This window comes from Cannabis sativa, chromosome 6 (genome assembly GCF_029168945.1).
Source record: "Cannabis sativa cultivar Pink pepper isolate KNU-18-1 chromosome 6, ASM2916894v1, whole genome shotgun sequence".
Taxonomy (NCBI): Eukaryota; Viridiplantae; Streptophyta; class Magnoliopsida; order Rosales; family Cannabaceae; genus Cannabis; species Cannabis sativa.
Genome location: NC_083606.1, coordinates 23,399,395 through 23,423,830, shown reverse-complemented (window position 1 = coordinate 23,423,830; position 24,436 = coordinate 23,399,395). Strand labels below are relative to the sequence as shown.

The following is a 24,436-nucleotide window of genomic DNA, read 5'->3' as shown; positions in this document are numbered from 1 at the left end:
CGTGTTAAAATAGAATGTGGTCAAAGCCCACATTTCTTGAAAACAGTAATTCAAATTCAAATGTAAATAACTACTAACCTATGTTCCTATATATAAATAGAGGCAGACTCTACAGAAAAAGGGACGGAAAAACTTTTAGAGAAAAAAGTATCACAAACTGTAATTCTGTATCCAGAAATATCTTTAACAAAATAAACTCGTGGACTATGCAGATTTAACTGCAAAACCACGTAAAATTCTCGGTGACATTATTACTATATATTATTATTCTTCTCAATTTTCTGATACATCTGTGTTTAATTTATTACGAAAAAATGCTCATTATTCGTTAACGAAAATTTGCGTTAACAAAAACCTTAAAAATTACTTAGGATATGTTTGTTTTGTATTTTCACATATCTTTACTACGTGTTAAATGTTACTAATTTTCGAATATGTGTATAATTTTGTACTAAACCATATTTGATTTCTATTTATTGATATTTGTAATTTTCAATATCACTATGAACAACCCTATTACATCACTATGGACTGACAACAAGCTCTTTGGAGCTAACTTTGCTTAATAGAGAGAATATTAATGTTGCTCTCATTGGTGAAAATTCATTGTTTGTGTTCACTGAAGAAGCTCCTGCACAACCAGGTGAGAACGTAACCAAGACAGTAAAGAAAAAGTTTGACCGCTGGTAAGCTGCTAACAACAAAGCTCGTTACTTTATGCTGTGTAGCATGATTGATACCTTGAAGACAAGTGTAACACCCTAACTAGCATAGGCGTATTACGTGATTATTAAACATACTGTGCAGCTCGTTGCTAATCAACGAGGTTTATGGAAAACGTGATTAATTAAAATTTTTGCTTTTTAATTAAACTTGTAAAATATTTATACAAAAGACTCGGGATCCCGGTTACAAAATCATTTACAAAAGTTTACTGTTTATACAAAATATTTGTCGCCTAGCGACTAGTTACAAAAATAGCCTCGCTGTCCTGATGATCGTACGCTCCAGGCCTAACCGCCCCGACATGTACAATCTTCATAGGCTCGTTCACGGTCCATCAGCTTTAGCCTTGCCTTTACCTACACATAAACATAGCAATGTGAGTCGACAGACTCAGTAAGAAAAGCATAATAATATTCATACATTAATCCCGGTCATGATTAGACGCCCATACCCCTGACCATAACCCTAACTGTCGTGTCCAACACGATACTGAGTCCCCCTAACTGCCGTGTCCAACACGGTACTGAGTTCTGAACGTTCATAGGGACGGTACTATTGAGAAGTAACAGCCTAATCGGTCGAAGCGGTCATACTCCGGTTGCTGGTCATACTCCAGCCTGTATCGACGTGTTACAGTATCAACCTAATGGGTCGAACCGGTCATACTCCGGCTGCTGGTCATACTCCAGCATGTACCGACGTGATACGTCAAGTAGTACAGAACCACCAACCTAAGTATCAGCCTAATCGGTCGAACCGGTCATACTCCGGCTGCTGGTCATACTCCAGCCTGTACCGACGTGATACGGTTGGATGGTTCGAAGCCAACAAACATATCTAATGTAATCTAACAGGCTTCCTACATGCACGCTAAACATGTAATCTACATATGCATACTGTTATACTAATCTTACCTGGATTCCGAATTCAGGTGTGCTGGTCAACCTGACTAGAACTATCTGCGCGGCGGATTACAGGCTCCTAAACCATAAAAATCACAACACTATAAGTGATACGCTAAATCACTTCCCGGGGACTTAAACTAGGAACTAAAAGTTACCCTATCGATAAAAAGCATGGCAATACCCCAAATAACATAAAAACGAGAAAACTAGGGTTTCTGATATTTCCCCAACCGGTAGACCGGTTGCCCAACCGGAATTCCGGTTCTGGGAATTTTCGAAACCCATCTGGAATTCCGGATGCACAACCGGAATTCCAGTTCCTCGCAGGCAAAAATTCAAAATTTCATAACTCATTCAAATCAACTCCAAATCACACAAAACCTTCCAGACCTGTTCTATATATCCCCTAGAACATTTCTAAAGCATCAAACTCACCCAGAATGCACATAAACAAAAAGTGCCATTAAAGCCCAAGCTTTGAGTTCCAAAACTCAAACTTGGTTAATATCAACTAACATGCATTCAAACCATGATTCAAACTCATAATCAAGCATATAAAAACTACAGAAACTAAAACCTAAATCATGCAACAACTACAGCAACAATTCACACAAATTCACTTTGAAAACTCAAGCTTTTTAACAAGAAATCTATCCAACTAGAGCAAGAATAACTAGCATGCAATTCAACCTAATTAACCATACTTAAATCAACATTTAAAACATAGAAACAACAGCAGCAACAAGCAGCCGAAACATCCTCAAAATCATCCATGCATTTACTCATTTTTCATCAAATTTTCAAGAAAACTAAAAAAAAAGAGCTAGAGAAAACATACCAACAACAAGAGGTTAAAATCTATCCAAAACCAGCTTGAAATTCAAGAGGAAATCCTCTTTTCCTTGCTGCTCAAGTGGCCGAAAAGAGAGAGGAAAAGAGAGAGCTTTTCTCTTTAAAATTTTGTAATTTTTTCTAAGTTTTGTAAAATGAAAGAAATGCCACCTAACCCACTTATTTCAGCCAACATAAAGCATTATTAAACACATAAAATCCAATTAATAAGTCACAAAAAGACAAACTAACAATGGGGCAAAATGACCATTTTGCCCCATCACACTAAAGGGGTATTTTTGGGAAATTCTAAATTCCCGGCCATTCCCGACATTCCCAATGTCTAATAAACCGTCCCAAACACCGAGTTCTAAAATACCGGGCACCGGAAATGCAAATTTATGAAAACTACTAAATGACATAAAAAATGCATCTCTGAATTCAATAATAACAGTATAATAATTATTTAAATAGCTATAAATAATTTCATAATTAAACGTGATTAAGTGCTAATTTCCAAATTAAACTAAGCGGTCTTTACAACTATTCCCCCCTTAAAAGGATTTCGTCCCCGAAATCTAACCTGAATAACTCTGGATATTGAGCTCTCATATCTGACTCTAGCTCCCAGGTGGCTTCCTCCACCTTGCTGTTTCTCCAGAGAACTTTGACCAATGCTATGGTCTTATTCAGAAGGACTTTATCCTTTCTATCCAGGATCTGCACCGGTCGTTCTTCGTAAGTCATATCTGACTGCAGTTCTAGGCTCTCATAACTGAGTATATGAGAGGGATCTGAAACGTATTTTCTCAACATCGAGACATGGAATACGTTGTGAACTGCTGATAAAGCGGAAGGCAACGCTAACCGGTATGCCACTTGACCTATCTTCTCGAGAATCTCGAAAGGTCCTGTTAATCTAGGGCATAACTTGCCTCTTTTCCCGAAACATTTGATCCCCTTCATTGGAGATACCCGTAAAAACACATGTTGCCCTACTTGGAACTCAACATCTCTGCGTTTCGGATCTGCATAACTTTTTTGTCTACTCTGTGAGGCAAGTATTCTAGCTTTTATCTTCTCTATTGCCTCATTGGTCCGTTGCACTGACTCCGGACCTAAGTATTTTCTCTCCCCTGTCTCATCCCAGTGAATGGGAGATCTACACTTCCTACCGTATAACAGTTCATAGGGAGCCATCCCTATCGTACTCTGATAACTGTTGTTGTAAGAAAATTCTATTAACGGTAGATATTTATTCCATGAGCCTTCAAAATCCATAACACAGGCTCGCAACATGTCCTCCAATATATGAATTGTCCTTTCGGACTGACCATCTGTCTGAGGATGGAATGTTGTACTGAATTTCAGCTTTGTACCCATTGCTCGCTACAAACTCTGCCAAAATTTGGAGGTGAACTTCGGATCCCTATCCGAAACTATAGACTTCGGTACCCCGTGAAGTCTTACAATCTCTTTGACATACAATTCTGCCAACTGATCCACCGTAAATGTTGTTCTAACCGGCAGAAAATGAGCAGATTTCGTGAATCGATCCACCACTACCCAGATGGAATCAAACAAACCCGTGGTCCTAGGTAACCCGACCACAAAATCCATCGTGATATCTTCCCACTTCCATTCTGGTAGGGTTAGAGGCTGCAACAACCCTGCTGGTCTCTGATGTTCAGCCTTAATCTGCTGACAAGTGAGGCATCTTGATACGAATTCTACCAAATTCTTCTTCATACCGCTCCACCAGAAGTACTGTTTAAGATCTTGGTACATCTTAGTGGTGCCGGGATGCAGAGAATATGGGGTAGAATGAGCCTCCTCAAATATCTCATTCCTGAGTTCCACACTATTCGGAACACAAACCCTAGCTTTATACAGAAGCATCCCGTTGTCTGACACTGAAAAGTCCTTGGCTTGACCAGCCAAGACCTCATCTCTGATCTTCATTAACTCTGGATCCATCATCTGAGCGGCTTTAATTCTTTCCAACAGATCAGATTGCAGCGTTAAGTTGTGAAGCTGACCTACCACAAACTCAATGCTGGATCTAACCATATCCTCTGCTAACTGAGGCGAGATATGAACCATACTAGCTACTTGCCCGGGACCCTTTCTGCTCAGGGCATCGGCCACTACATTGGCCTTCCCAGGGTGATAGAGAATCTCACAGTCGTAATCTTTCACTAATTCCAACCAACGTCTCTGTCTCATGTTCAAATCTTTCTGAGTAAAGAAATACTTGAGACTTTTATGGTCGGTATAGATTTCACACCTTTCTCCGTAAAGGTAATGTCGCCAAATCTTCAAAGCAAAAACCACCGCGGCCAACTCTAGATCATGAGTCGGGTATCGCTGTTCATAATCCTTTAACTCTCACCGGGATCCGAGATCCCCGAACTGAACCAACAAACACAAAAGGTTCCTCACTTTCGGGTTGGAAGATCACCATCTTCCTTTTGCAATCAATACTCGCCGAATATTTAGATAGGAAATCCATTCCTAAAATAATATCGAACTCTACTAAGCTCATCTCTATTAAGTCAGCACTTAACTCTCTACCATCTATCCTGATCGGCATAGACCTAATCCACCTTTTGGAGATAACTAACTCTCCGCCAGGTAATAGGGTTCCAAACCCTGATTCATATCTATCATACGGTCTATCCAATTTACTAAAGACTCTGGCTGCCACATAAGAATGTGTAGCCCCAGAATCAAACAATACTGAGTAAAGCGAGTTATTAACAGAAAGCTGACCTGTTACAACTGATGGGCTGGCATCTGCATCAGCCTGAGTGATGGCGAACACCCTAGCTGGAGTGGGTATCGCCGGAGCTCTCGGTGCCTCTGAGCGGAGCTGGGGACAATCCCTCTTGAAGTGTCCGGGCATGCCACAGTGAAAACATCCCTGACCTTTGCATTCACCCTGATGGTGTCTTTTGCAGCTGGGGCACTCGGGATAGGAGAACCGGGTCTCTGCACCACCAGGACGACTACCTCTATTCTGGTTCCTCCGGAACCTCTTGTTCTGACTCGAGCCTCCGGATGCAGTGGATGCTCTTCTCTTCTGGTCCATGGCCGAACCACTACTCCCCCTGCTAAAGCCAGATGCAGGAGGGGTAGGAGCCCCGCCACTCGCCGGAGTACTAGCCGACTCCGACATACACCCAACTGCGCCCTCAGCTCGCAGTGCCTTCTCCACCATCTCAGCATAGGTGGTCTTGTCGTCAGTGGTGATCATCAAATCATGCTTAATCTTCGCATTTAACCCGTTTAGGTATTTCTCTTTCTTGCTGAAGTCGGTTGGCACTATTCTCGAGGCTAACCTCGCCAACCGGTAGAACTGAGTACTATACTCGGTCACGCTCATATTCTCACTCTGGGTCAGGTGAGCGAACTATTTCCTCTTGGCGCTTCTAACCGCCTCATTATAATACTTGGCGTTGAAGAGTTCCTGGAACCTTTCCCAGGTCATGGTGGTGACGTCGTGAATCTGAGACACCATGTCCCACCAGACAAGAGCGTCTTCCTGGAACTGGAAAGTGGCACACACCACTCTGTCATTACCGGTGACACCCATAAAGTTCAGGATTTTGGTGATCACCGTTAGCCACTGCTCGACCTTCATCACATCTGGACCTCCCATAAAGACCGGAGGTGCTTGCTTCTGGAACCGTTCATACAAAGGTTCCAATCTGTTGGCCGCCACCACTATTTCGGCCTGAGCAGCGGGGGCAGGTGCCACTGGAACCACTGGCACAGGCGCTGCAGGAGCAACTTGCTGCCTTAATCTCTGTATCTCGAGGTCTTGCTCTTCTATTCTGGCTTGCATTTCCACAAACCTAACCTCCCAATTCTGGGCTCCCTGATCGGCTTGGGGAGCCTGGGCAGCCTGTAGCAGGTTCTCATCACCCCGACCACGAGCCCTGCCCCGGGGACCTCTACCTCGGCCCCTAGCTGGCGGGGGAAACTGAGCTCCCTGACCCTGATTCGACCCTACTTAATTGCCCTCGCTCCTGGTAGTCCGCCTGGCGTCCATCTAGTCAGAACCGCCTGCGAAACCAAGAGTTGGCATATCAGGTCGTATTCAAGGTGAGCTTACTAATGCCGCTTAATTTAGAAATTAAAAACGAAACATGCGCCTATTCTACTATCAGGCTACTAACAGGCTTTTCTTATTCATAAAATAAATAAATAATCTACTAAAGCAATAAAGGCTTATTGAACCGTGGAACGAGCTAACTGCTGATGATGATTGTACATGTCGTGACGATCTTCGGAAGACAACCTGGCGGCTCTGATACCAAATTGTAACACCCTAACTAGCATAGGCGTATTACGTGATTTTTAAACATACTGTGCAGCTCGTTGCTAATCAACGAGGTTTATGAAAAACGTGATTAATTAAAATTTTTACTTTTTAATTAAACTTGTAAAATATTTATACAAAAGACTCGAGATCCCGATTACAAAATCATTTACAAAAGTTTACTGTTTATACAAAATATTTGTCGCCTAGCGACTAGTTACAAAAATAGCCTCGCTGTCCCGATGATCATACGCTCCAGGCCTAACCGCCCCGACATATACAATTTTCATAGGTTCGTTCATGGGCCATCAACTTTAGCCTTGCCTTTACCTACACATAAACATAGCATTGTGAGTCGACAGACTCAGTAAGAGAAGCATAATAATATTCATACATAAATCCCGGTCATGATCAGACGCCCATACCCCTGACCATAACCCTAACTGCCGTGTCCAACACGATACTGAGTCCCCCTAACTCCCGCGTCCAACACGGTACTGAGTTCTGAACGTTCATAGGGACGGTACTATTGACAAGTAACAGCCTAATCAGTCGAACCGGTCATACTCCGGCTGCTGGTCATACTCCAGCCTGTACCGACCTGTTACAGTATCAACCTAATCGGTCGAACTGGTCATACTCCGGCTGCTGGTCATACTCCAGCCTGTACCGACGTGATACGTCAAGTAGTACAGAACCACCAACCTAAGTATCAGCCTAATTGGTCAAACCGGTCATACTCCGGCTGCTGGTCATACTCCAGCCTGTACCAACGTGATACGGTTGGATGGCTCGATGCCAACATACATATCTAATGTAATCTAACAGGCTTCCTACATGCACGCTAAACATGTAATCTACATATGCATACTGTTATACTAATCTTACCTGGATTCCGAATTCAGGTGTGCCGGTCAACCTGACTGGAACTATCTGCGCGGTGGATTACAGGCTCCTAAACCATAAAAATCACAACACTATAAGTGATACACTAAATCACTTCCCGGGGACTTAAACTAGGAACTAAAAGTTACCCTATCGATTAAAAGCATGGCAATACCCCAAATAACATAAAAATGAGGAAAACTAGGGTTTCTGAAATAGAAAACCATGATTCAAACTCATAATCAAGCATATAAAAACTACAGAAACTAAAACCTAAATCATGCAACAACTACAGCAACAATTCACACAAATTCACTTTGAAAACTCAAGCTTTTTAACAAGAAATCTATCCAACTAGAGCAAGAATAACTAGCATGCAATTCAACCTAATTAAACATACTTAAATCAACATTTAAAACATAGAAACAACAACAGCAACAAGCAGCAGCAACATCCTCAAAATCATCCATGCATTTACTCATTTTTCATCAAATTTTCAAGAAAACTAAAAAAAAAAGAGCTAGAGAAAACATACCAACAACAAGAGGTTAAAATCTATCCAAAACCAGCTTGAAATTCAAGAGGAAAACCTCTTTTCCTTGCTGCTCAAGTGGCTGAAAAGAGAGAGCTTTTCTCTTTAAAATTTTGTAATTTTTTCTAAGTTTTGTAAAATGAAAGAAATGCCACCTAACCCACTTATATCATCCAACATAAAGCATTATTAAACACATAAAATCCAATTAATAAGTCACAAAAAGACAAACTAACAATGGGGCAAAATGACCATTTGGCCCCTTCACACTAAAATCACATAAATAACACTAAAGGGGTATTTTTGGGAAATTCTAAATTCCCGGCCATTCCCGACATTCCCAATGTCTAATAAACCATCCCAAACTACTAACATACTAAGTTGTGATTTTACTGAGCCAAACACCGAGTTCCAAAATACTGGGCACCGGAAATGCAAAATTATGAAAACTACTAAATGACATAAAAAAATGCATCTCTGAATTCAATAATAACAGTATAATAATTATTTAAATAGCTATAAATAATTTCATAATTAAACGTGATTAAGTGCTAATTTCCAAATTAAACTAAGCGGTCTTTACAACAAGGTTTGCTAACACTCTCACGGCTGCGGGAGATCATGGACCAGTTAACAGAACTGTTTAGGAAGGCATCAGATTAAGCTCATTTTGAAGTGACCAAGAACTTCATAAATGTACGGATGAAACTTCACCAGAACATGCGTGATCACCTACTCCTAATGGCTAGTTATTTCCAAGAAGCTGAGAATCATAGAGCTATTATTGATCAAGAAACTCAAGTGAGTTTAATCTAAATAGTTTGACTACATTTTTTCTACCTTTACTTCAAATTAAATCATGAACAAGTTGACTTTTGACTTTCATGAGTTGATCAACAACTTTCAGATGTTTGAGAATTTAATTGGAGGACCACAGAAAGGAGGAAACAAAACTTCAAGTTCTAGTCATGCTACGGCTGGTACGGAGGTATTTCTGTAACAAAATTTTTTGGGTTATACAAATGTTTAAATTACTAGCTCAATGTATTTATGTAAATTTGTTGCCTTTTTGGGCTACATCGTAAAGTTCTCTATTTTATTATAGTATATTTACTTTCAATATCTTTTATTTATGTAATATTAAATAAATTTTGAAATATATTTTGAATACAAATAATTCATTATAATTTTTATTTTTTAAAAAAAGTTATAACAGCTTTAACTTTTAGCTTCTCCCCTGATACGTTTGGTTGTCACTCTGTTTTGAGTGTGGTGGTGTGAGATTGTTCGAGTAGTGGCTGTCATGGCGTCTAGCAGTAGTGAAGGAAGGGTAATGGGAGATGTTGTTATTCGGGAGGAAGAAGATAATGAAGTCTTACGGGTTCCAGTAGGCAGGGCTGAAGAGATAGTGATAGACACAAGGTGGTGCTTGGTGGGCAAATTCCTAACAGGTCGTGTTTTGGATTTTAATGTTTTTCAGAATATGATGGCTTTTCTATGGCAACCGGGAATGGGAATGTATGTCAAGGAACTCAATCCTAATCTATTCCTTTTTCAATTCTATCATGAAGTTGACATACAAAGAGTCATCGATGGAAGTCCGTGGACTTATGATAGAAAACCTTTTATCTTTACTAGATTAAAGGAGGGAGAGAATCCTAGGCTTGTCGAAATCAACCATGTTGATATGTGGGTTCAACTTCATAATTTACAATCTGGAAATATGACACTCAGTGTTGTTATGACCTTAGGAAACTATATTGGAACGTTTGTCGAATCGGATTCGAATAACTTTGTCGGTGTTTGGAGGGATTATTTACGCGTCCGGGTTCGGATTGATGTTGGCAAACCAATCAAGCGTTGTATGAAGATTACCAATGAGGATACATCATGGTACTGGGTGAACTTTAAGTATGAGAGACTGCCTACTTTCTGTTTCATATGCGGTATCATCGGACATTCGGAAAATTTTTGTCCAAGGTTGTTCTTGAAGCCGCTACACCTCCAAGAAAAGCCATACAGCTTGGAGTTAAAAGCATTGACACAACGAAGACAATCAACCTTTGGGGCGCAGTGGCTCCAGTCAGAGGCGGCGATACGAGATGAATCACGACATGAAGGCCAACCTAGCAAATCAGATCATTCAGCGGTTTTAATTCCTAGAAATCTGGAGGTAGTGGGGGAAGTAGTTGGCAAATTTTAAGGCTGTGCAATCACTAATAATCAGCCACAAAAAGAGGGATGTGGTAATATTAAGGAGAATATGGCAGCCAATGGAGAAGATTCAACATTAAATGTTACCAATAGAGGAAATTTCTTTGATTCCTCTATTACCAACATAATTGACTCTAAAAGAAGAAGGCCTGATAGCATAGGGGGACAGGTGGGCTCCCTGGAAAAGCAATTTAATAATGCTATAAATGTTATGGATCATGACATTGTGGAAAATCCAAAAAATGGATCTTTGGCGGGTTCTGGTTTCCACGCCCGTTGTTGTGAAAATTGTATACGCAAGTGCACGCAATCGTAACAAGTAATAAAGTGATAAATCGCGTATCGTCTCCACAGTGATTGAAAATTAATTTATAAAACTAATTACTCACAAATTGCTTTCAACAAAAAAAATAAAAATAAAATAAAGTAATGAGAATATGTAAAAAAAATTAACAAACACAAACTATGAATAAAAACAAGCTAGAACTATTAAATTAACCAAAAAAAATGTAAAGTTGATATAATGGTGCAAATGAGTATTGTTGTAAATTAATGATGTCAACTAGGAATTTAAAATGTCATAATCCTTTTTCTAAAGTATTTATGGTTTGAATTCTCTAATTAATTAGCATATTCCTATGCCCAATTAATTTTAAGAATACCAATTTAAGCACAATTCCTTCAAGTCATACAAGGTAAATAACACATTCCTATGCTATTTACAAATCACACTTTTCCAAGTTGATATTCATGCATCATTCAAGCAATTCCACTAACCTTATTTTTTCCAAAATTAAGATTAGCTAGTACCTACTAATGGTGATCAAGCAAAAGTAAGCAATTGCACAATAAACACACTTGAATGAACAAAACCAATTCACTAAAACATAGCAACAAAATATCAAATCACAATTTAAGTCAACAAAATAATTCTAGCAAAATAAAAATTAACTCATAATAGATTGTGCAAAAATTACAAAATTTAAAAGAAAAGAAAGATAGAAATAAAAACCCATTTAGAGCTTGTCACAAGACTCTAAGTTTCTTCTCTAAATTGCTCTTCTTCTTCCTCTTGATTTTTGCCAATCTCAAAATTAAAAATGCTAAATTAAAACCCTAAATAAAGCTCTCTCTTTTTTTTTTTTCTCTTTTTCTTTTTCTTCTTTTTCTTCTTTTTCTTCATTTTCTTCTTTTTTCTTTGGTGGCAGGAGCTCCAAATTACCAGCCGCCTCCTTTCAATGTAATTCACCTCTGCCCCTTGTGTTTATTATATATGTATATATATCATTTTACTAAAAAAAGTCATGGGCTGCCCAAATTTCTTCCTTTTGGGTTTTTTTTTTTTTTTTTTGTTTCTTGCCCAACATCATGGCCCAATTACAAAAGAAAGAACAAAGATTAGCTCACCTTCTATTTGTCTTTTCTTTTTATTTTTTAAACCCTCATCACACTAAAAACATAACAACCCATTAATAAATGCAATGCACTTTTGAAAAAAAAGATATTTGGGCCTTAATTGGATTTTGGTAAATTAACCAACTACATCAACCACGTAATTCAAATTGTTCTCTATTTTGACCATTTTGACACTTAATAAGTCCAAATTTTACAATTGATCTTTTTACAAAACTACACAACATTGAGATTAACACTTATAAAATGGGAAACTAAATAAAATTGATAAAATATTACAAAATTAATTAAAAATTAATATAAAAATACTAAAATTAATATTTATGCAAAGCTAAATAAAACCAAATAAAAGTCACTAAAATAAACTAAAAATACTTGAGAACAAAACTAATTTAATGCCCAAAAAGATATAAATAACTCTATTTTCATAGAGTTATCACACCCCAAACTTAAAACTTTGCTTGTCCTCAAGCAAAAAGAAAAGAAATCATAATCAAAGTAAAACAATAGGCAATATGACACTAAAGTTGGTGATCTCCAAATTTCCCTTAAAGATTGATTAGTGAACATAGCTTAAAGAAAAATAAAAGGATTGTCCAATGATTGTGAAAAATTCAAGCACAAGTTTCATTCCAATTTTGATTACTCCAAGTGTGTGTGTGAAAGGCCTTTTATCAAAATATTACTTGCAATTTAAATCAATTTATGTAAATATAAATTAAGCACAAAATCTCTTAAGTGACAAATTCTCATAGGTTTGTTTTTCATCTCTCTCTCCACTAATGTAGAAAAACACAAAACCAAAGATCAAAATGACTTTTTCAAGCTTGTAATGTAAGGCTTAACTGAAGGTAGTTAAGAGAAGTCATTTTTGGCTCAAATCACCTAAAAGCAGCTTAATTTTCCTAAGACCAAAATGAGACCTCACACTTACTTCCTCAAAGAATATCCCACAAAAAATTTGAGTATTAATATTGCCATTATTTATTGCCCCAAAATTTTCCAAAATAATGTGCTCCCAGGAGTTATAGCAATGCCTTAGCATAGCATTTTTTTTCTGTGTCTCTGCTCCAGAATGCTGAAGCAATGCTATAACACCTGGGACTTCAAGGTTCTAAAAAAAAATCCTGCTCTTTTTTTTACAAGGGGTGGCACAACCCAAACTTAATTTTAAACACACTTTTTTTTTTTCAAGGGGTGGCACACCCCAAACTTAATTTTAAACACTCTTTTTCCTTTTTTTTTCTCTTTTTTTTTTATCTAACAATGCAAATATAATAATGGCAATATACACAAAATATGTTAACTCTCTCCCAACTTAAAATTCAACATTATCCCCAATAGTGAGAATAATAAAATGACACAATGAAAACACTCACCCAATTACCACTCAACCAAAATTACACTCCTCTCATCCCTTTCATGACCCAACAAATATCTTAGAATAATAAGGTGCTCAATGGGTATATGGTAAAGATATTTGTATTTGGCTAGGCTTACATGTGGTGAAAAAAATAAAGGGATCAATTATGCTCAAAGAGGGTGGCTAGGGATAAAATAATATCATGGTTGGCTCAAAAGGCTGAAACGGTCCAAAGATGGCCTAAATCATGTCTTTGGTTAAGTGTAGTCTAGGATTTCGCCTCAAGAGAGAATCAAACAAATTCTAAGACTTGCAAGATTACAAAATCACATATTTACACAAACTTTCACCAAATCACACACAATTAAATGATCAAGGCATTTATGCTCAAAATTGGACATATCTCAATCAAAATAAAACTAGCACAAGAATTAGTCACAAGCTCAAGCAATATTTATATTTTTCAACAAGCTATGCACACTATCAATCATATATTAGAATGTGGAAAATCACCAAACCAAAGCACATATGCCTCAATTTTTTTTTTTCAAACAAGCAAAATAAAAGAAAAGAAAAAAAAAATATTTAGTTTCCCAAAACATTGTATGCACAAAATTCTCATGTGTGAGCAAGTTTAAAATTAATAAAGAAGAGTTAAAGAAGAACTCCCCTTTCAATGATGTGCAAACTCGCTAGTGTCAACCTCTGTAAGTGCGTCCAATTCCATTTGACTTTACGCTTGCACCTACAAGAGAGAAAAAGAAAAGAAAGAGAGAAAAAACTACAATGTAATTGTCAAAGCCTTTTAACATTGCATGTTTATTGAATTTGAAACAAAATAAAGACAAAAGTTTAGAAAGCTTGGGTTGCCTCCCAAGAAGCGCTTGATTTAAAGTCGTCAGCTTGATTTTTTGAGAAGCACTCATCAAAGAGCGGCTTTCGCCCATAGAGAGTGGCATATGCCCTCACAAATGGGTCTTTCTCGTGGATGCCCTCAAGCTTGGCGAGATATGGAATTGAAAAGGCAAAATGCTCAACTTGACTTGAATTCGATGAATGCACATGATGGATGCCAAGGTACCATGCCAATGGTGGAGGACTAGGTGGTGGCCAAAAAGGATCTTCATAAACATAATATTTCATTACCATGAACTCTTTGACTTGAGGAACGTAAAAATGCTCTTGCTGAATTTTTTCAAAAACTGGGCAGTTTTGCTATGATAATGCTACAGCATTATGAGCAGCAATAAATGTTGACCAACTTGGAATGCTTGCTTCCTTATCTTTTTTTTTCTCTACTTTGAATTGAAGTGAGCTCTTGTAATTGCTCAAAAATTTTCCCAAGTATCTCCAACTCATTACCACTCCTCAAAATGACATTTTCACTTTCTTCTTTCTCCCTTGAATTTTCCATATCAATACCCAAGGTTTCATGGGATTTATCACGCAACTCATTCACCAAAAGCTCAAATTGGTTCTCCAATTTCCTCAAGGATGAAGCTTGGCTTTGAATTAAGGCATCATTTTTCGCTATGAACTCCATCATCAACGCCTCAAGTGAATTTAGTTGAGCCATTTGATGAGGCTCTTCTTCTATGTTGAACTCTTTAAAATCCCTCAATTTTCCATCATTTGGTCCTTGAGTGTAAGTGTCAAACTTTGGCTCCAAATTGTTGTAGTTGTCCTCCCAAACATGGTCATTGTTTGGACAATTACAACACCAGGCATTGTACTCCGCCATGTCTTCCAACATCCAATATGTAATGACCGCTCTAGTAATATGGATTAGAAAAGGCAATTAGCACTAATTTTTATTATTTTGTTATTATTTGTGAATTATATTTAAATGTGGACCCCAATATTTAGAAATAAATATTAGAGTTATAATTTCTCAATTTCGGAGATTTTATTAAACTCTAGGGGTATTATTTAGCTTATATGTGTAATATGTTATTTTTGTAATTTTTGTTTGGCGACAACGGAAAATGCGATGGATGGCTAGATTGATCACATGGGTAAGTTTAGAACCTTATTTCGTAGTGGGAAATATTTTAGGGAAAATATTTTATGGGGATTGAGCGGGGTTATGGAATTGACCATTTTACCCCTAGCTTTAGAATTAACCAAGTTTTAACCTTAAGGGCTTTTTAGTCTTTTCTTATTTGGTGAGGGGTAGGTGGCTGCCCTTTGTAGTGACACCTATTTTATTTTAATTTTAACTAAATGAAAAGGGGTTTTATTTTGAAAAAGAGATTAAAAAATTAAAGAAATCAAGAACCATTTTCTCCTTTCTCTCTCTTGGGGTTCGGCTCTCTCAACCAGAAGGAAAAACCCAGAATTTTCTTCATAATTTTGTGTATTTCCATCCAAGGTTTCAAGGGAAAATATTTAAGGTAACCCTAGCTCCTTTCTCTTTCAAGTTCATGAAGTTGTAGGTTGGTTTTTGAGGTGATTTTGGGTAATAGGGGCTGTTAGGGTTTAAGGTTTGCTTAGTTCGAATTTTAGGGTTTGTTTAGCTTAATTCTAGTTCATGGTAGCTGGTTTAGAGATTGGTTGTTAGTTTTGAGCAATTCTAAGCTTTGAGTTCAAGCTTTAAGCTTTAATGGCAAGTTGATATTTATTGTGTTTTTCTGTGAAATACTGGCTGGATTTTATTGTGTATGCCTTGATTAGGAGCTCTGGAGAATTTGGTATCATTTGGTGGAAAATTGAGCAAAGAAGGAAGTGTTTTGGGAATACTGGTGCAAACCGGCAAACCGGTTTGCCATGCCCCAAAAACCGGTTTGCCGGTTTTGGCAGGATTCCCGAACACTTCGTTTTCTCAATTTTTGTCCATTTCAGTACCTCGGTTGGGTGTTTTCCCATTTCCAGAGTTAGAATAACCCCTTTAGAGTATTGCAGAACCTAGGGTTTTGGTTTTGGGTTTTCCGGGATTAAGGTTTTAATCATGTGACTTACCCGGTTTCAAAATGTGATTAGGGCATCCATCTAGCACAGAAATTCCGTTCAGGTCGGCTAGCACACTTGAATTCGGAAAACAGGTAAGAACTGTGTATAATGTATGATGTGATTATCTGAATGTATGTATGTGTTAATATGTATACATGCTTATTTATTGTGATTCATACACTACCAACACTCGTACGGTTGTGGTACGGAGTGCATTGGTAAGGTGTGTGATGTTTGAAAGTACATCATAGTGTTACCAGCACTTGTACGGGAAGGTACAAGGTGTTTGTGGTACAACACTAGATAGTACTCAGGGTGCGGTCATACCTTACCTATACTAATACGAAGGTATAATGAGTGTATGTGGTACATGGTACATGGTCGTGTCCCAGTTAGAACGTTCATACTCATCTGTTAAGCTCTGTAAATAGGTGTATGGGCGCCTATTTACAGGTCGGAAATTATATGATATGTTATATGCATTTCTTACTGAGTCTGTTGACTCACAGTTTCTGCTTCCATGTGTAGGTAAAGGAAAGGTGAAGGCTGAACAGGAGTGATCCTGAGCTCGGGTGAGATTGTACATGTCAAGCAGCGCGACCTGGAGTGTTCGGTCTCGGGACATCTGGGAGTTGTATTTTGAAAGTCGCTGTGCGACCTGTAAATCTGTATATTTTGGAATGTATGCTTAAAAAGTAAAGTTTGTAAAGTTTTAAAAATCGGGATCCCGGCACTTGTAAATATTTCATTAAATTACAAAGTTTAATGTTTAATGCAAAAGTTTTAATTTGACACGTTTTTCGAGAAATTTCTTTGATTAGCAAAGATTGCACAATTATTGAAAAAGCACTGTAGCGTGCCTTAGCATTAGGGCGTTACACAATAGGCTTCATCGATTGATAGTTGGTAGAAATTGGTGGTACCATCTCCTCTTTCTACCCATTCCCTTGTGCTTGGATTCAACCCATTTAGGAAGATTTCTAATTGACACTCTTTGGACAACCCATAATATGGAAATCTCATTAGAAATGCCTTGTATCTCCACCATGCTTCATACAAGGGCTCCAAGTCATGTTGAACAAAATTCATAAGGACTTGTAGATGAGACATCTCAAGACCTTGCAAAAGAAACCAAAACAAGACAAACAAAGTGTAAAATAGAACAAGGAAAATAAAACGAAACAAGTAAAAAACTAAAAAAAACCAAATTGATAGTAGTTAAGTTCCAAAAATAAAATTTCACAAAATCAATCCCCGGTAACGGTGCCAAAAACTTGTTCTGAAAATTGTATACACAAGTGCACGCAATCGTAACAAGTAAGAAAGTGATAAATCGAGTATCGTCTCCACATGGATTGAAAATTGGAAATTAATTTATAAAACTAATTACTCACAAATTGGTTTCAACAAAAAAAATAAACATAAAATAAAGTGATGAGAATATGTAAAAAAAATTAACAAACACAAACTATGACTAAAACAAGCTAGAACTATTAAATTAACCAAAAAAAATACAAAGTTGATATAATGGTGCAAATGAGTATTGTTGTAAATTAATGATGTCAACTAGGAATTTAAAATGTCATAATCCTTTTTCCAAAGTATTTATGGTTTGAATTCTCTAATTAATTAGCATATTCCTATGCCCAATTAATTTTAAGAATACCAATTTAAGCACAATTCCTTCAAGTCATACAAGGTAAATAACACATTCCTATGCTATTTACAAATCACACTTTTCCAAGTTGATATTCATGCATCATTCAAGCAATTCCACTAACCTTATTTTTTCCAAAATTAAGATTAGCTAGTACCTACTAATGGTGATTAAGCAAAAGTAAGCAATTGCACAATAAACACACTTGAATGAACAAAACCAATTCACTAAAACATAGCAACAAAATATCAAATCACAATTTAAGTCAACAAAATAATTCTAGCAAAATAAAAATTAACTCATTATAGATTGTGCAAAAATTACAAAATTTAAAAGAAAAGAAAGATAGAAATAAAAACACATTAGAGCTTGTCACAAGACTCTAAGTTTCTTCTCTAAATTGCTCTTTTTCTTCCTCTTGATTTTTGCCAACCTCAAAATTAAAAATGCTAAATTAAAACTCTCTCTTTTTTTTCTCTTTTTCTTTTTCTTCTTTTTCTTCTTTTTCTTCATTTTCTTCTTTTTTCTTTGGTGGCAGGAGCTCCAAATTACCAGCCGCCTCCTTTCAATGTAATTCACCTCTGCCCCTTGTGTTTATCATATATGTATATATATCATTTTACTAAAAAAAGTCATGGGCTGCCCAAATTTCTTCCTTTTGGGCTTTTTTTTGTTTCTTGCCCAACATCATGGCCCAATTACAAAAGAAAGAACAAAGATTAGCTCACCTTCTATTTGTCTTTTCTTTTTATTTTTTAAACCCTCATCACACTAAAAACAGAACAACCCATTAATAAATACAATGCACCTTTGAAAAAAAAGATATGTGGGCCTTAATTGGATTTTGGTAAATTAATCAACTACATCAACCACATAATTCAAATTGTTCTCTATTTTGACCATTTTGACACTTAATAAGTCCAAATTTTACAATTTATCTTTTTACAAAAATACACAACATTGAGATTAACACTTATAAAATAGGAAACTAAATAAAATTGATAAAATATTACAAAATTAATTAAAAATTAATATAAAAATACTAAAATTAATATTTATGCAAAACTAAATAAAACCAAATAAAAGTCACTAAAATAAACTAAAAATACTTGAGAACAAAGCTAATTTAATGCCCAAAAAGATATAAATAACTCTATTTTCATAGAGTTATCACCCGCCCAGAGCCATGAGTTGCTTAAGTTGCAATTGTCGTGAGCTTGGGAACCCACGGGCCAAACAATTCTTAGCAGACCTTGTGTTCCAAAAGAAGCCCAATTTGTTATTTCTTTGTGAGACTTTGTGTAATAAGACAAGTATGGAGTTTATTAGAGTCCAATTGGGCTTTGATAGTTGTTTTGTAGTAGAGGCCCGTGGGCATAGTGGAGGTTTTGCCCTATTATGGAAGGATTCTGTGATGTGGTAATTCAGGGTTTTCTTTTAATCATATTGATGCTACTCTCCAATTGCAACACTGTGTTCAATGGAGATTTACAGGAGTTTATGGGGAGCCTAGAAGAGAGTTTCGGTCTAACACATGGAATCTCTTTCGTTCTATTAAAGATGCAAGCACTCTTCCCTGGTGTCTCATGGGAGACATGAACAACTTAAGCTCTCATGATGAAAAACGAGGAGGTAGGCAGTATCCGGATCGACTCATTGACGGATTCATTGCAGCTTTGGACGATTGTAATTTAATCGATCTGCCCTTGGTTGGTTGCCCTTTTACTTGGGAGAAAGGAAGGAATGGTGATAACTGGGTTGAAGAAAGACTTGACAAAGCGTTAGTTACAAACACATGGCTATCTTTATTCTCGTAGCCGACTCTCTATAATCTGGAAGTTTCAACATCTGACCACTGCCCCATTCTTTTGGTGTTCAAAGGTGTGCCTCCTACTGTTCCTTTTAATTCTTTTCGCTTTGAAAATGCCTGGATTAGAGAGCCATTATGCAAGCAATTAGTTCAGGGGTGTTGGGAGGGATCGGGTTCTAACAATATCCAAGAAAAAATAAAAAGATGTGGGGAGGTGTTGGGGAAGTGGGGAAGGGAGATCACTGGGGACTTCAGAAAACGCATTGATAATTGTAAGAAGCAGATTAGGAATTCGAAATGGGGTAGGGACCAGAGCTCAATTCAACAACACCAACAAGCAAAAGCCAATCTTTCTGAGGTTTTGGCTCAGCGAGAAGCCTTTTGGAAACAAAGATCGAAGCAATTTTGGCTAAACTCTGGCGATAAAAATACTAAATATTTTCATTCCGTTGCAAGCACTAGGAAGAGGAATAATGGTATTGGGCAACTTAAAGATGAAAGTGGCAGGTGGGTGAATTGGGGGTCGGGTTTAGAGGCAGACATTACTAGTTACTTGAGTGATTTGTTTCATTCGTCGAACATTGACTTGGGTAATATTCTGAATGGAGTTCGGCCTACTGTCTCTAGTAAACAAAATGCAGAGCTTTTGATGCCTATTACAGATGATGAAGTTAGAAATGCTCTATTCCAAATGCATCCTGACAAATTCCCGGGACCTGACGGAACGACCCCGGCATTTTATCAAAAGCATTGGAGTATAGTTGGTTCGGATGTGGTCAACTTTGTTCGGGATTTCTTCAATAATGGTGACTTCCTGACTGATATTAATGATACTCACATCGTTTTAATTCCAAAGAAGAAAAACCCGTCCCAAGTGAGTGATATGAGGCCGATTTCGCTTTGCAATGTATTGTATAAAATTGCCTCTACGGTTGTTGCTAACCGAATGAAAGGAATCTTGGACTATGCTATCTCAGACACTCAGAGTGCTTTCGTTTCAGGGAGGTTGATTTCTGACAATGTTATGGTGGCTTTTGAAGTTATGCACTATCTAAAAAGGAAAACTAATGGAAGAAAGGGATACATGGCTCTCAAGTTGGATATGAGCAAAGCCTACGATCGTGTTGAGTGGGGTTTCTTGGAAGCCATTCTTCGAGTGATGGGCTTTAGTGAACGGTGGATTGGCCTCATTCTTGGTTGTGTTAATTCGGTTCGCTATCATGTTATCAATAGTGGTCAGAAGATGGGTCCAATAATTCCTACCAGAGGTATCCGCCAAGGTTGCCCTTTGTCCCCGTATTTGTTCATTGTGTGCGCCGAGGGTCTCTCTTCCTTGATCAAACACTTTGAAGCTCAGAAACTTATCACGGGTTGCAAGGTTGCTAGAAGTGCACCCCTATCTCCCATTTACTCTTTGCGGATGATAGTTATGTGTATTGTCAAGCATCGGAGGAGGAAGCCAATCGTGTTCTTACACTCCTTCATATCTTTGAGAGAGCTTCGGGACAAAAGGTTAATCTCAATAAATCGTCAGCATTCTTCAGTTCAAACACAAGGGCGGATATCCAAAACAGAATCTGTGGCCTGATGCAAGTTCAAGAAGCTGGGGTAGATAGTATGTACTTAGGCCTCCCAAGCACGGTTAGGCGTAATAAAAACGCTGTGTTGGGTTTTCTAAAAGAGAAAATGAAGAAGCGAATAAGCAGTTGGGAGGGCAAATTTTTATCTCGTGCTGGCAAGGAGGTCCTTATAAAATCGGTAGTCCAATCTCTTCCTTCGTATGCCATGAATGTCTTCCTTTTTCCTATTGGTACATGTAATGAACTTGAGAGGATGATGGCAAGTTTCTGGTGGAAATCAAAGAGAGCTCATAATAATGGGAGTGGCATTGTTTGGATGAGCTGGGACAGAATGACAAGGTCTAAAGCTGATGGCGGATTGGGTTTTAGGAGTTTGAGAGATTTTAATCTCGCTATGCTTGGAAAGCAAGGGTGGAGACTTTTATTCAGACATGATTCTCTTGTAAGCAAAGTCTTCAAGGCTCGATACTACCCACAAGGTGACTATTTGTCTGCTGAGTTGGGGTCTAATCCTAGCTTCATTTGGAGTAGTATTTTTGCTGCTAAGGACACAGTTCAGCTTGGTCTAAGGAAAGGCATAGGGTCTAGTTTGACTGTGAAAATAACCAGTGATCCTTGGCTGCCTTTACTTGACAGAGCTTCTCCTGTTCCCACTGTTCCGAGACTTGAGAACTTTATGGTTAGCAGTTTGTTTCAAATTCATAGCCGCTCCTGGGATGCTGAAGTAGTTAACGACCTCTTTACTCCTGATGATGCTGCAACTATCCTTGGAATTCAAATAAAACAGTCAGTTGCGGGTGATTATTGGTACTGGTTTGTGGAGAAAAATGGTCTATATTCTGTTCGTAGTTGTTAGGCTAAAATTAGTCTAAGATTCGGGTCATATTTCGGTTAGTTTTCACTCTTTGTTTCTAGTTTTAGGGCTATATTACGCTTGATTTTTTTGTTTCAGGTCCTCGGGTATTTAAAGAAAGTATGTACAAGAATTGAGGAAAAACGGTGAAAGAATCGAGAAGAAAAACCAAAATCGGTGTTGCTGCCTATTCCCGTCGCGACGGGGAATTTGCCAGTCGCGACGGGAACTGACAGAAAGTTTCAAAAATTCGAAGCTGAACTCCCGTCGCGACGGGGGCTTTGCCAGTCGCGACGGGGACCCTTTTGACGGGATTTTTGGGCAATTTCGTAATTTCACGAATTTTAAAGATGAGAATTGGTTTAAATAGCAAGGGTTCGTGAAAATTAGGGATTATTCAGAATTGGAACCCTAGAAACAAAGGAGGAGGCTAGAAGAGCGGCTTGTGGCGACCCGGATCAATTGCTTCAACTAGTTCTTTCTCTTCTCTTTAATTTTTCTATGTTCTTTTCTATTTCAATGTTAATTATGGATTTGATTATTGATGTTTTGAACTAAACTCCTATTTAGGGAGAATGATGAATGTTGTCTAAGTTTTTCCTAGTTAATGATTAATTGCCATTCCTCCATCTTGATTGTGAATACTATTCATATTTGTGTTTAATTTCCATGTGCAAGATTGATCACCTTTTACATGTTTTATGATCTTAATTCAAAATCTGAAAAGTGAGAATTGAGAATGCTAAAATTGGATAGTCTAGGTTTTGATGTGAAACGAAAGTATTTACATAGCCTTTGTGACATTTAGATTATTGCTTAATGTTGATTTCATGTTAGTTTAATTAAGAGATTAATTGGAGAGCATGAGATTTAGAACCTAGAAGATCTGAAAAGAGCTAGGTTAATTCATAATCTGTCATTCACTTCAAGAGAAGGATAGCATTTAAACATTAACATTGGTAACTTAACAACATGATTCGTCTCCCTATTTTCTTATCTTGATTAATCTTCCTTTTGTTAGTTTTAATTTTCTGAATTGTTTTATTTAATTCATAAAAAGTATTCTTTTACCAGATAGAATCAATAGTATAATTTAGTAGTAATTAGTCCAATTCCCTGTGGTTCGACCTCACCTGTGTGAGTTTACTACTTGATTGCGTATACTTGCGTAGTGATTATAAATTTAGCAACAAGTTTTTGGCGCCGTTGCCAGGGAATTGTATAAAGATTGATATTACATAAAATTATACTTACTTCTACTTTGGTATATTTTCTCTTGCTGATTTTCTAACCTTTTTCTTGCAAAATTTTCTTGATCTATTTCAGGAATCCTAAGTGTATGCGCCGTCAAGGACAAGCAGTCATATTACCAGTTGATCCTGAAATCGAGAAAACTTGCAGGAGGAATCGAAAGAACAAAAGGCAAGAAAGAGTTTCAGCAACTGCTGAAACATCAGAAATCATGGCTGCCAATATGAACAATAATGTTGGAAACAATGGGGGTAATAACGGTAATAATGGAGGCGCTGTGGAAGATCAAGCTAATGGCCGTAGCTTGAGAGATTACATTCTCCCTACTCTGACGACAGTGCAGTCATGTATTAGGCCACCGGCAGTGGATGCAAACAACTTCGAGATTAAACCTGCCATCCTTCAAATGGTGCAGTCTTCAGTTCAGTTTGGTGGCCTCCCTTCTGAAGATCCTAATCTGCATCTCTCTAACTTCATGGAACTTTGTGAAACTTTTAAAGTTAATGGAGTTAGCGATGATGCCATTCGACTGAGATTGTTTCCATTCTCACTCAGAGAACGAGCCAAGAGTTGGTTGAACTCTTTGCCACCCAACTCTATTGCCACCTGGAATGATTTGGCAACAAAATTCTTGTCAAAGTTCTTTCCTCCAGCGAAGTCTGCAAAGCTGAGAGGAGAAATCAATAACTTCTGCCAACAAGATAATGAATCTCTCCATGAGGCTTGGGAGAGGTTTAAAGATCTGATCAGGAGGTGTCCTCATCACGGTATAGAGAAGTGGATGCTGGTTCACAACTTCTACAACGGGTTGGTTGGTAATACTAGAACTCTAATAGATGCAGCAGCGGGCGGAGCTTTTATGAGAAAGAGTGAGAAAGAGTGCTAATGAGGCGTATGATCTATTGGAGGAGATGGCTCTAAACAACCAGCAGTGGCCAACTGAAAGGAGTCAATCTAAGAAGGTAGCTGGTGTGTTAGAAGTTGATGCCATCACAAAGTTAACAGCTCAGGTTGAGGCATTGACAAAGCTAATTGCAGGGCAAGCTAAACAAGCCCAAATTGTTTGTGAGTTATGTGGAGGAAGTCATCACTTTTCGGAGTGTCAAGCAGATGTGGATGATTTGCCAATGGATGAAGCTAAGG

General features: G+C 37.7%; 1 protein-coding gene and 1 non-coding gene across 2 annotated transcripts; one reads left to right on the top strand and one right to left on the bottom strand.

The window, feature by feature from the left end:
• Positions 1 to 21,196: 21,196 nt before the first annotated feature.
• Positions 21,197 to 22,045, top strand: LOC115695112 (uncharacterized mitochondrial protein AtMg00310-like). Its single transcript, XM_030622202.1, has one exon. It carries the CDS (start codon positions 21,197 to 21,199, stop codon positions 22,043 to 22,045), a length of 849 nt encoding a protein of 282 aa, XP_030478062.1.
• A 1,912-nt stretch (positions 22,046 to 23,957) lies between these two features.
• Positions 23,958 to 24,064, bottom strand: LOC133039544 (small nucleolar RNA R71). The gene has a single exon (XR_009688684.1). It is a non-coding gene; the product is annotated as a small nucleolar RNA R71 (small nucleolar RNA).
• Positions 24,065 to 24,436: the final 372 nt, after the last annotated feature.